The 12,369-nt window shown below is 40.3% G+C and overlaps 1 protein-coding gene across 2 annotated transcripts in view; it reads right to left on the bottom strand.

Annotated features, from left to right (window-relative positions):
• adcy5 (adenylate cyclase 5) overlaps positions 1-11,830 on the bottom strand; it is a 134,057-nt gene extending 122,227 nt beyond the window's left edge. For both annotated transcript variants that reach the window (XM_047370666.1, XM_047370667.1), the window contains exon 1: positions 10,871-11,830. In XM_047370666.1, the coding sequence (XP_047226622.1) occupies positions 10,871-11,830 (960 nt within the window). The remainder of the gene's footprint in view (positions 1-10,870) is intronic.
• Between the last annotated feature and the right edge of the window lie 539 nt (positions 11,831-12,369).

Raw genomic sequence — 12,369 nt, 5'->3', positions numbered from 1 at the left:
AGATCGCTCTCCACGGTGTCTTCAGACTCTGTCACGTCTGTCACATGTGCTCAGAGTGAACCTGCTTTCATCTGTGAAGAGTACAGGGTGCCAGTGGCGAATTTGCCAATCCTGGTGTTCTCTGGCAAATACCAAGCGTCCTGCACGGTGTTGGGCTGTGAGCACAACCCCCATTTGTGGACGTCGGGCACTCAAACCATCCTCATGGAGTCGTTTCTAACCGTTTGAGCAGACACATGCACATTTGTGGCCTGCTGGAGGTCATTTTGCAGGGCTCTGTCAGTGCTCCTCCTGTTCCTCCTTGCACAAAGGCAAAGATAGCGGTCCTGCTGCTGGGTTGTTGCCCTCCTACAGCCTCCTCCACGTCTCCTGGTGTACTGGCCTGTCTCCTGGTAGCCTCTCCGGCTCTGGACACTACGCTGACAGAGACAGCAAACCTTCTTGCCACAGCTCGCATTGATGTGCCATCCTGGATGAGCTGCACTACCTGAGTCACTTGTGTGGGTTGTAGAGTCCGTCTCATGCTACCATGAGTGTGAAAGCACCACCAACATGCAAAAGTGACCAAAACATCAGCCAGAAAGCATAGGTACTGAGAAGTGGTCTGTGGTCCCCACCTGCAGAACCACTCCTTTATTGTGTGTCTTGCTAATCGCCAAAGATTTCCCCCTGTTGTCTATTTCATTTGCATAACAGCTGTTAAATTGATTGTCAATCAGTGTTGCTTCCTAAGTGGACAGTTTGATTTCACAGAAGTTTGATTTACTTGGAGTTATATTGTGTTGTTTAAGTGTTCCCTTTATTTTTTTGAGCAGCATATAAAACATCCAAACTAGCAGCAACAGATTCGCATGGTATGGCAAACTTAAGTAAAAATACCACGTTTCACAGTGTCACTGTATATACATGGAAACTAAAAGCAGAAATGTATGACATGATCCGATTGCTTTTAATCAAAACAGAGAAGCAAGAATTATACAAAGCTATGGTGCTTTATCTGGTATCTTATTTAACGGGCTCTAAATAAAAGGAACTCGATAGTGGAAATTTGTAACTTTTCTTAACCCTTGTTTGAAAAAGCATAAGAAAACAAGTAAGGCTAATGACAGAGAGAACTATTAACTGTCATCCGTATCAACACAGCAATTGCATACAGATTTCTAGAGCTTTTTTTTTAACTCATCTGTTTTTTTGCGCACGGTGGCACAGTTGGTAGCACTGTTGCCTTGCAGCAAGAAGGTCCTGGGTTCGATTCCCGGCCGGGGGTCTTTCTGCATTAATTACTGAATTAGCAGTAGAAAATGACTGACTGATGACAGTTTTGTTTTTAGGCACATAAGAGGGTTTTCAATATTTTAAAGCCATGTCAATGCATTGAAGTCAGATTTAAAGCTGCAGTAGGTAACCTTTGTTAAAATGTACATACACAATGTCACCATGACAGTACACTTGACAGTACAATATGAGACAGATTCTCTGTGAAAAAAACAAATCAAGCTCCTCTGGCTCCTCCCAGTGGCCCTACTGCTATTTGCAGAAATACACCACTCGTGGTCAAAACCAACCATTCAGAGCCAGGAGGAATGTCTTAGCAGTGTTGGTCACACTAATGTCCTCCCCCGCACAGCGCGTACCGTCGTTCTAGCTCAAGATTGCTCTTGTGCTTCAGCTGTGCTAATGGTATAGGCAGGTCATAGTGAATGTAAAGCATATCACTGATGTTTCATCCCTGCCAGTGAATGTGCCATAGCGGTTTATCCGTCATCTGTGGCCCACTACTATGGACTTAACCTGAAAGGTTGAACAAGCACACCTTACACGTCCCTCCCCCCTTGCGCTCTGCTGTGCTACAGCCCTCCCTCCACACCTCCATCCTTACAGCGGAGCCACAGCTTTTATTAGCAATGTTGGGAGTAACGGCATTACAAAATAAGGGCGCTAGTAACTGTGTTACTTTTTCAGTAACAGAGTAATCTAACTAATTACTTTTCTCATTTCCGTAATGCCGTTATGATGTTTACAATGTAACGCGACAACCTATAACTCAATAAGCAAGGTTTAATAAGAGGACAGTCTGCTGCTGCAGAGAGATCTGCTTTTCTCCCACAGCTGCAGTGTGTTTTTAAAGCTCTTCAAGGAAAAAGCAGGAGTTGGGGGAGAGTGGGAGGGGGACACGGACAAATAGCGGCATACGTGACGCCGACTGGCTGAGAAGGCCTCAGGTAGGTGGGTTTTCACCACAGAGACAGGGTAAACCAACAGCAAGAGAGAAATATGACAATTGAGGGGATTCTGGTAAATTCAAAGACAGCGTTCGAAAGTTGGAAGTGTTGGCAGTATTTCATGTTCACTGAAGGCGAAAATGTGCATGTGATTTGCAAGTTATGTCCGGGAACAAAGAAATTATCTACGTCCGTGACCAGCAACTCCAACCTTAAGAAGCACCTCTCATCGTTACACCCTTCCAAACTTGTGGCTAACAACCCGAGCCCTACATTGATAGTAACTCAGTTACTGCACTAACTCAGTTACTAGTTACTTCTCCCAAAAAGTAACTATAACTAGTTTTGTTTTTTTAAAGTAACGTTACCAACACTGTTAAGCAGTGCATACACGAGTGTGATTGACAACACTAAGACATTCCTCCTGGCTCTGAATGGTTGTTTCTGACTATGTATTTCTGCAAATGGCAGTAGGACCACTGGGAGGAGCCAGAAGAGCTTGACTTTTTTCACAGATTATCTGTCCATATTCTACTGTAAGTACATAGTGACAGTTTTAACAAATATGGACAACATTCATTATAACAAAAGTTACCTACTACAGTTTTAAGTCTAAACTTTGCATAGGCCACTGCAGGCAGAAAAAAAGACCAGTGGCATGTTGGGCTTGACTGTGTGTGTATGATGGTTTTCTAAAATTATTTCTTGGTTTTACACCAGATCTAACGGCATGCTCAAATTTCAGAAAGTTCACATTTAATCCTGTCAGCCTGCAGAATATTTTCCCTAAAGTTTAGGTTATCATTTTTTTTTTTTTTCTTTTTTTAAACAAGAGACAGGCTTTTTGATTCTTTTTTTTTTTAGCCTGGGGGCTCTGTCATGGAAGCCCAGTCTCTTTTTTATAGTTAAACCATAAACACTGACCTTAACTGAGGCTAAGTTATTTTCTTTCTTGCCTTAATATCTTAAAAGTGAAGGATAATAGAGGAAACATGACTTCCAAACAGCAAATAATCAAAGATCCCAAAGCAAAAAAAGGTTTGAAGTAATATAAATACAATTTATCAAAATTTCAGTTCTGACACTGTTTACTGAACACAGTCCCTGAGAGACATGGTATCTTTAAAGTATTTCCATTTACAAAGGAATCAACCTATATTAAGGTCAGCTATGAATAAGGACATGCAAGCATTTCCTATAAGTCCTGCCTATTCTTTGTGTGAATGAATAACTACTAAGGCCTTGAGCTGTTTGTTAAAAAAACAACACCCACTAAATTACACATTGTTTGATGACAACCATATACACTGCCTGGGCAAAAAAAAAAGTCTCCACCGAAAAAAAAAGGCCACACACTCTAATATTTCCTTGGACGGCTTTGGCTTTGTTTACGGCACGCATTCGCTGTGCCATTGTTTCGATAAGCTCCTGCAATGTCACATGATTTATTTCCACCCAGTGTTGCATTAATTTTTCACCAAGATCTTGCATTGATGATGGTAGAGTCTGACCGCTACGCAAAGCCTTCTCCAACACATCTATGAGAATGATGTCTCATGCTCCCTAAAACACTCTTTCACAATTGGAGCCCGATGAATCCTGGCATTGTCATCTTGGAATATGCCCGTGTCATCAGGAATGAAAAACTCCATTGATGGAATAACCTGGTCATTCAGTATATTCAGGTAGTCAGCTGACCTCATTCTTTTCAATTCAATTCAATTCAGTTTATTTATATAGCGCCAATTCACAACACATGTTGTCTCAAGGCACTTCACAACAGTCAGGTACATACATTCCAATTAATCCTAACAATTGAACAGTGCAGTCGGAGTTAACTTTTTATTCAAATTGGATAAAAGGTTTTTCTATCTAAGGAAACCCAGCAGATTGCATCCAGTCAGTGACTTGCAGCATTCACTCCTCCCGGATGAGCATGTAGAGACAGTGGACAGTCACTGGCGTTGACTTTGCAGCAATCCCTCATACTGAGCATGCATGTAGCGACAGCGGAACACATAATGTTGTTGAACCCAGACCTGACCAACTGCAGCAACCCCAGATCATAGCACTGCCCCCACGGGCTTGTACTGTAGGCACTAGGCATGATTAGTGCGTCAATTCAACTGCCTCTCTTCTTACCCTGATGCGCCCATCACTCTGGAACAGGGTAAGTCTGGGCTCATCAGACCATATGACCTTCTTCCATTGCTCCAGAGTCCAATTTCTATGCTCCCTAGCAAACTGAAGCCTTTTTTTCTGATTAGCCTCACTGATTAGTGGTTTTCTTAAGGCTACACAGCTTTTCAGTCCCAATCCTTTGGGTTCCCTACGCATTGTGTGGAAATGCTCTTATTTTTACTATTAAACATAGCCTGGAGTTCTACTGTTGTTTTTCTTCGATTTGATTTCACCAAACTTTTAAGTCAGGGGTGTCAAACTCCAGTCCTCGAGGGGCAGTATCCTGTAACTTTTAGATGTGTCCCTGGTCCAACACACCTCAAACAAACGACTGCATTTCCTCCTCAGTATGCAGTCAAGTTGAAGTTCCAGAGTCCTGCTAATGACCTAATTATTTGATTCAGCTGTGTTGAAGCAGAGGAACATCTAAAAGTTGCAGGTTACTGGCCCTCGAGGACTGGAGTTTAAGTGATTGCCGATAAGGATCATTCAGGATCCGTCTTCCTTGAAGATGATGGGTCCCCACTATCTTTCCAGTTTTTAATAATGTGTTGGACAATTCTTAACCCAATCTTGGTAGTTTCTGCAATCTCCTTAGATGTTTTCTCTGCTTGATGCATGCCAATGAAACAGACTGACATCTTCTCCACGACCATCGGATGTGTCTTTCAACATGGTTGTTTAAGAAATGAGAAGAAACTCATTGCACCACTGAAACATAATCGCCCTGCAGTAATTATCCAATGGGAGGCTCGTACCTATTTGCTTAAATCCAGGTGACGAGTTTTTTTTTAGCCAGGCAGTGTAGAAACATGAGTGTGTTCTGTAAAAAATCCCCACAAGAAACAAAATTTAACAACATTTTTATGAAGCTAAGTTGGTTAAAATAAATCAGTGGAAAAGTAGAGGAAACACAAGCAGCAAAAAAAGAAAAAGCAATAGAAGGATGTCTATAAAGCTGTAAAGTAAAATCCAAAACAATCTTGCTGTAACTTTGCTGATTTTGTCTTTATTGTCAACAGATTTCCAAGAACAATCAGAAATCTGTCTCAAACAACAATCCAAGCTAATTTATTTTTAAAGTGGTTTAAATACATTTAAAATTAGAATTCAACAAGATCCTTCAACTGCAGAAACACTAGCAATTATCAAAACACACCAGCAAGCCCAACTCTAAATAGGTCAAAGACATAAAGGTTTTGGAGAGGCCTAGTCAAAGTTCAGAATTGACTATAATTAAAATGCTGAGGTGTGACCTTAAACAGACTGTTTATTTTTGAAAACCCACCAATGTGTCAGAATTAAAACAATTACTCATAAAAGACTCACTGTCAGTTGTCATTGGGATTACCTTTACCTCCAACAGATTGGAGCTGGATAGCTTTTTTTCCCTCAATAAATGAATTCATTTGAAAATTGCATTTGTATTAACTCAACTTTATCTTTGCTTGATATTAAAACAATTTGGTAATCTGAAAGATGTAATTAGACAGATAGGCAAAAACTGAAGAAATCAAGGAGGCGTTAAAGATGTTTTCACAGCACTGTACAATTCCTTTGGTTAACAGATTCTTCCATATTCTTTAGGGGGGTCTTTGGGTGTAAAACATTAAGGCCCAACTTTCTACTGTTCATTGAGGTATTTTTATAAAAGTGCTTTGAATATAAGCACTGTGCTGTAAAAACAAATGTTTATGAGCTCTACAGGGCCTGATAAAAACAGTAAAATGGGTCAGCAGCCAAAACCCAGGCATGCAAAAATGGCAACCCATTTAGAAGTTACAGCGAGACACAATCAACACAGGGCCCAGTTTAAGGATAATAACAATGAGCTGGAGAAAGTAAACTTTTCCATTATGTGCATCTTCAAAAAAATCAAGGTAAATTAAACCCATATGTGTAAGCATCTTTGTTAAAGATACAGTCCACCTGCCATAAGAAATGCTTACTAAGATTCTGACTAAAATATCACCAAGAACATTTGGGATGCTATGACGTTTTGAAGTCACCTGTAAGCATGGGCTAAATACAGTACCAGAACAATGGTACACCAGGGGCTTAAAATGGCATGGTTTAAAAACTATTGAAAATTTTTTGTTAGATCTTTCCTACAGTTAAAGAGAAGGTGACACAGTGACCGCAGCCAGCATAAAGTAACATAACACTCCATAACCACATCCTGCCCCGTTTGTTGCTGCACACTGGCGCTCAGCTGGCTAAAAGGAGGCTACTGTTATTCTCTTTTGGCTACAAGACAAACAAATTCAGGCTTTAGAACTACTGTATTTCCAGTAAGGTTGCACGATATTAGGAAAATTATAAAATAATTGGAATACTATTGCTGTGAATAACAATTACAATTTTGATTACAATTAACCCACATTTTCCAAATTTTTCTTTACCATTACACAAGGTCCCCACCACTGAGCTTTAGCTTCTTGGACACTAAAAATACATCAGGTGTGGGCAGTAGGGGTAGTTAGAGTCCATTCAACTGGCTAAATATAAATTTAACAAGCATGTTAATATACTATTGAAATGCAAGACTAAATTCATCACAGTACCAGTGCTTGCAATATAGCAGTTGCAGTATTTGATTGGATATGAAACTTGCTTGTTGCATCGAAGCCAGTCCTTTGCAATTGTGATATTGTACACACTTGTATGGCCATGACGACCACGATTCAAAATATTGTGCTCCTGTCATTCCCAGTGACTAAATACACACACAATCCTGGTGTTTATACGAAATAACAACCCATTACTCTCATTCAAAACTGTTGTTTTAACGCTGCATTTGGCAAGTAGCCAACTGAAAGCTTTCAGCGAAACAGATAGCCTGGCCAATTAACCAGCTAATGTCTAGTTTTACTTGTTACAGAGTAAAAAAAGTTTCGTACTCCCCAGAATAAACACTTTAAAACTACTGCTAAATTTAATTAAATTGATTAGCAAAACAAAACATTTCCAATACAATTTTGCTACATTAAAAGTAATGCTCAGTTAATAATTTATTTTGCAATCTGCAGACACACTGCCTGACAAATTAGGCGATTAATGCTAAATATTTTAAAATCAGATTAAACAAGTCGTAGATTAAACACTATTTAAAGAGACAAACTTTACTGTCTGTTATTAAATCAGACAGTTTCTGTCGGTCTGGTTTGATTACCACAAATGTTCCATCTGCTAAATGCCAGCATAATAAGAGTGTTTTTTTTTTGTTTTAGATTATTACTTTCATTTCAAATCCAGAGGTTTATATACAACTCTTTAGTAATTTGGTACAGTTGCCTTTTAAACAAAATGACTTGGGGCAAACATTTTGGGTATCCTTCTACATACTTCTGACAACAGTTTGATGGAATTTTGGCCCATTCCTCCTGACAGAACTGGTGTAACTGAGTCAGAATCGTAGGTCGCCTTTCACAGATACCGTTTCTGCTCTGCTCACAAATGTTCTAGGGAACTCCAATTAGAAGTTGGTGATGGCCACTCCAAAACATTGGTGTTGTTTTTAAGCCACTTTGTCATTAATTTGTATGCTAAGGGTTATTATCTATTTGGAAGACCCATTTGGACCAAACAGCTTTACTAATTTCCTGACATTTTGCCTTAGTATTTCCACCATGTTCTTTCCTCATGATGCCACCTGTTTAGTGAAGTGTACCAGGGTCTCCTGCTGCAAAATCTCCCCAAGACATGATGCTGCCAACACTACCATGTTTCACAGCTGAGGTAGTGTACTCCGATTTTCAAACTTCCCAGTTTTGTCTCCAAATGTTTAGTTTTATTAGACCGCAGGGCCTGTCCCAGCGTGTATTTGCCAACTATAACCTGGTTCTTATGATGATTTTGCAATAATGGCTTCTTCTTCACTGAGCAGCTTTTGAGCCCATATCAATGCAGGATTTCTTTCACTGAGGATAATGGCTCATTCTTACTAGTTTCAGCAAGTCTTAGTTTTATTCTGGGGTTGGTGCACATATTTTGCACAAAAACACATTCATCTTTGGACAGAACACCCATTTTCTTCCTGGATAGTACAATGACTAGACATTCCCATGCTTTTTATACTTGTTGATAACTGTATGAACAGATAGAAGTCCAATCTGGACCTTTGTCTCTTCTCTTTTTGCTTTTAGAAGTCCACAGTGAGTATATTCAGTAATATTTGGATTTGTCATTTTGTATCATTATTTTGATACTCACACAGGTGCAATTATATCCCATAGATCAGCGGATACCCAACAAATGAACTTAAGACAAATGGACATCTTTGCATTCCCTTTGTTGTGATTAAGTCTTTTCCTGATAAGAATTATGTTCAAGAATAAAACATTTTGCTTTGTTGCTTTATGTTGAATGAACTATTTGTGAAGACAAAAGAAACCAATCAACCTAACCCTGCAGTTTTCAACACCTCTACAAAGAAGAGTAGAGTTCAGTTTGAATTAAACATCTCATGTTTTCAAAAGCCAATAACCTTTTTCTTTCTTTTTTTTTTTGCCATTGAGCTCAAAATTAGGATTAAAACTCTACTTTTAGTCTTAAAACAGTCAGGATATTGAGATAATATCCAGAAACTACATTTAAAAATGACTTCTGGCAGCATATTTTGCCATGATTGTTGCAATAGATAAATAAGCATAGTCATGAATAGAAAAAAAGAGTTTCAAATAACAATAGAGAGATCTTTACAAATGTTATTTTATGGCTCTGCAGCTAAAAAGGGAACTGCTGAGATAGAATTTCTCTGCTACAAAAGGCCCTGATATGATACAACTGGGCTGATGTTTCTTTAATGTATGATCAAAGGCCACAGGCATTTTTAACTTGATAAAACTAAATATTTATCACACTGACCCATCAATGGAATTATACTTTGAATTATCCAAAAGAAAACGACAGTTTATAAATAATGGGGCAAAAAAATCTTTGTCATGTTTAGTCATTTTCTTTATCTTGATCCCATTTAACCATGACCACTTTATCTTAAATTTTAATCGCAAAGTGATTGAATGAAAACATATTTATCCACAGATAATCAGTTAAAAACAAATATTAGTTAGTTCACTGCTCTCAACTTTATTTCACATATAGAAATATGCAAACATAATTGTTGTTGAAGAAACGTACTACCATACAGCTACACTTAAGATGTTCTGCCATGTTAAAGTTGACCAAACATTTCATTTCTATGGTACAAATGTCATAATCCTGCTCTAGTGTGGTCTGCGTACTCCCCTTCTTGGCATAAAGCCCCTAAAGTGACATTCTAAATGCTAATCCTGAAAGGAAGCTTTGGGGTTTCAGATAACTGGTTTGGGAAAAGGAGGATCAGGAGGCGATTGCTCAGTTAAGACTCTGCAGCTTGGTTGCTATATACACAAACTAATTTAAAATCAGCTTGTCCTCGAAAATCAAACTAATGCAAAGTGTTTCATTAGCCTTGCTTATTACATTTTTTTAAATATGATAAGAAATTCCTTCCTAACTTTGGTTAAAGCCCGGATCTCACCACTATGTACTCCTTGCACAACGTATCAGGTATTTCTGGCCATACAGAATTCAGTTCTGACTGTTGTTAAACAGTTAGTGCAGAGGTTTTGTTAAAAATAAATATAACTGATATGGAGGTAGCCCAACATGATATGAATGCTGCAAGGCTTACACAGCTCTCCTTCCCAAAGAGGATTACGCAACTATGGAGCCAAACAAATTGAAGTTTTAAAACAGGTATTATTCTCACTAAAATGTAGAAATAACGTAAAAATAGGATGATATAATAAGACCTTTAAAAATGAAAGGAAAAAACCAAAGCTTGGACTAGTCTGGCAAAATATGAAATGTTATGATGACAAATAAAATATCAAAAGTAATTAAAGACATTGTACCAACTCACAGTTTAGCCTTTACAAATAATACATGAACCACCCTGTAAAAAGAAAATGGATGTCAATATTTCAGATTCATCCCATTTTAAGCCGGAAAATATCTCGTATAAAGAGAAAACGTTCTCCAACAATTCAGTCATTTTAGAATTCTGCAAAAATGAAGAGAAAGCTTCATCTGATCATTACCATCCTATCTACCAGTAAACTGATTAAAATTAGATCTAAAAAGCTGACACAAACAAGCAACCTGGTACATTCAAAATGAGTTAAACTCAACTCTGTATAGTTAAAGTAGCTCTTTTTAGTCCTTGCAATACAGTGAGGAGCGACCCTCATCTTACTCTTTCCAAAAACTTTTTGTCTCTGCTTATTTTGGTGGTTTTGTTTCAATAAACTGCTTGCAACTATCATCATCTTATTCTACATAACTCCGTGTTCCATCAGTATGAAAAAAAAAATATACAGCAGAAGACACTCAAAACTCAACTTTTGGCACTTGTGCCTTTTTGCGCACAAGGACTGCGTAAAATCCCAGCTCCCTGAGCGCCATCCCTTGAACAAAGCACATACCTGTTTCCACAGAAAGCTGTCCACTCCGTTCAACATCCAAGAAATGGCCACGTGGATGGCGGAGAGGATAACTCCAGTGATGACAGCGGCGCGCATCCTGACGGGCAACAGCGTATAGATGACATGGATAAAGAACACGGTCCACCAGATCCCCTCCGAGGCGCTCCTGGGCTGCACCAGCAGCACCCCTATCACCTGGATCACAATCACCAGCAGGATCACTACATAGCACACAACCCACATGTGGTCCTGGTGGAAGGCGTTCCTGTTGCAGACCACCATGAGCACCAGTGTGAAGAATATGGCCAGTGAAAACACCACCACGTAGGTGACCCTCGGAGCTCCGGAGCAGTGGAAGGCCAGCATGACGGTGAAGACCAGCACCAGCACTCCCATCAGCATGGTCAGGCTGCTCTGGTTGAGGCGGAAGAAGTAGCGCTGGTAGAGCCGCTCCAGCTTCTCTGACTGGAACTTCTTGGATTTAAAAATGTGCATGACGCTGACGCAGCACGCCACCAGGGAAAAGTTCACCTCCGGCATGACCTCTTCCTCTTGCTCCCCCTTATCGCTCCTAGATTTGGCTCTCCGCTCCTCCAGACCCAGCTCCACGGACTTGGGTCTCACCTCGCCGCCGTCTGGACGCTTTGCAGACGCAGGGTTGCTGTTGACTCGGATCTCCTCGCCATGGTCCTGCCAAGCCGACCGGGACCTGAAGCTGACCCTGCTGACGGTCGTGGAGGCTCGCCCGGGAGGCCGGCGCTCCGGATCGACATCCCCCGCCTCCTCCTCCTGCCTCCAGCGGCTGTTGGTTCGGGTGAGCTTCTTGCGCGGGGATCTGGCTGAGTATGGGCAGCCGTTGGCCACAGACTCAGCCTCTCCCCACGCTGATCTGTGCTCGGTCCCTCCCCTTAACCCGGGCGCACCGACGCCGGGTGGGCTGACGCTGTTTGATCTGGACATTGTGGAGGACCCAACAGACACAGGAAAAGTTCTTCTCTACTGAGAATAAGTCAGGGGACTATTCAGTCACAATGTTGACTGGCTTTAAATATCTCATATGAACTAAACTTCATCTTTGGGAACAATCTAAACATATCTGATGCTGAAAAAATTACTTCCCGGTTACTCCCAAAATGTTTCTCTTAAATTAATAAAAACAAATAAATAAAAGTGACCAAAAAAACCACGGGGAATAAAAGAAAGGAAATCAATTTAACATAAAAAGTCACAGGGGGAAGAAACGCTTGATCCAGGTGGATTTGGCTCTACATCATTGGGCCCAATTAGCGCTCACCCAAGGAGAGGTTGCACTGCAGCGCGTCTTGTAGATAGGATAGGATAAACGCATTACACAACTCTGAAGGTCCCTGGAGATCATAGCGCAGCACCATCAGTTATACCGTGAATCCATTACAGCCATCTGCAGATTTGCTTCCTGTATTCCTTTGGTCGCCTGTGATGCGCATCGAAACCAAAAAAAGCCAATTCCCATATTGGCA

Source organism: Girardinichthys multiradiatus, chromosome 7 (genome assembly GCF_021462225.1).
Source record: "Girardinichthys multiradiatus isolate DD_20200921_A chromosome 7, DD_fGirMul_XY1, whole genome shotgun sequence".
Taxonomy (NCBI): Eukaryota; Metazoa; Chordata; class Actinopteri; order Cyprinodontiformes; family Goodeidae; genus Girardinichthys; species Girardinichthys multiradiatus.
Note: the sequence above shows the minus strand (reverse complement) of the source record. Positions and strands in the feature narration are given on the sequence as shown.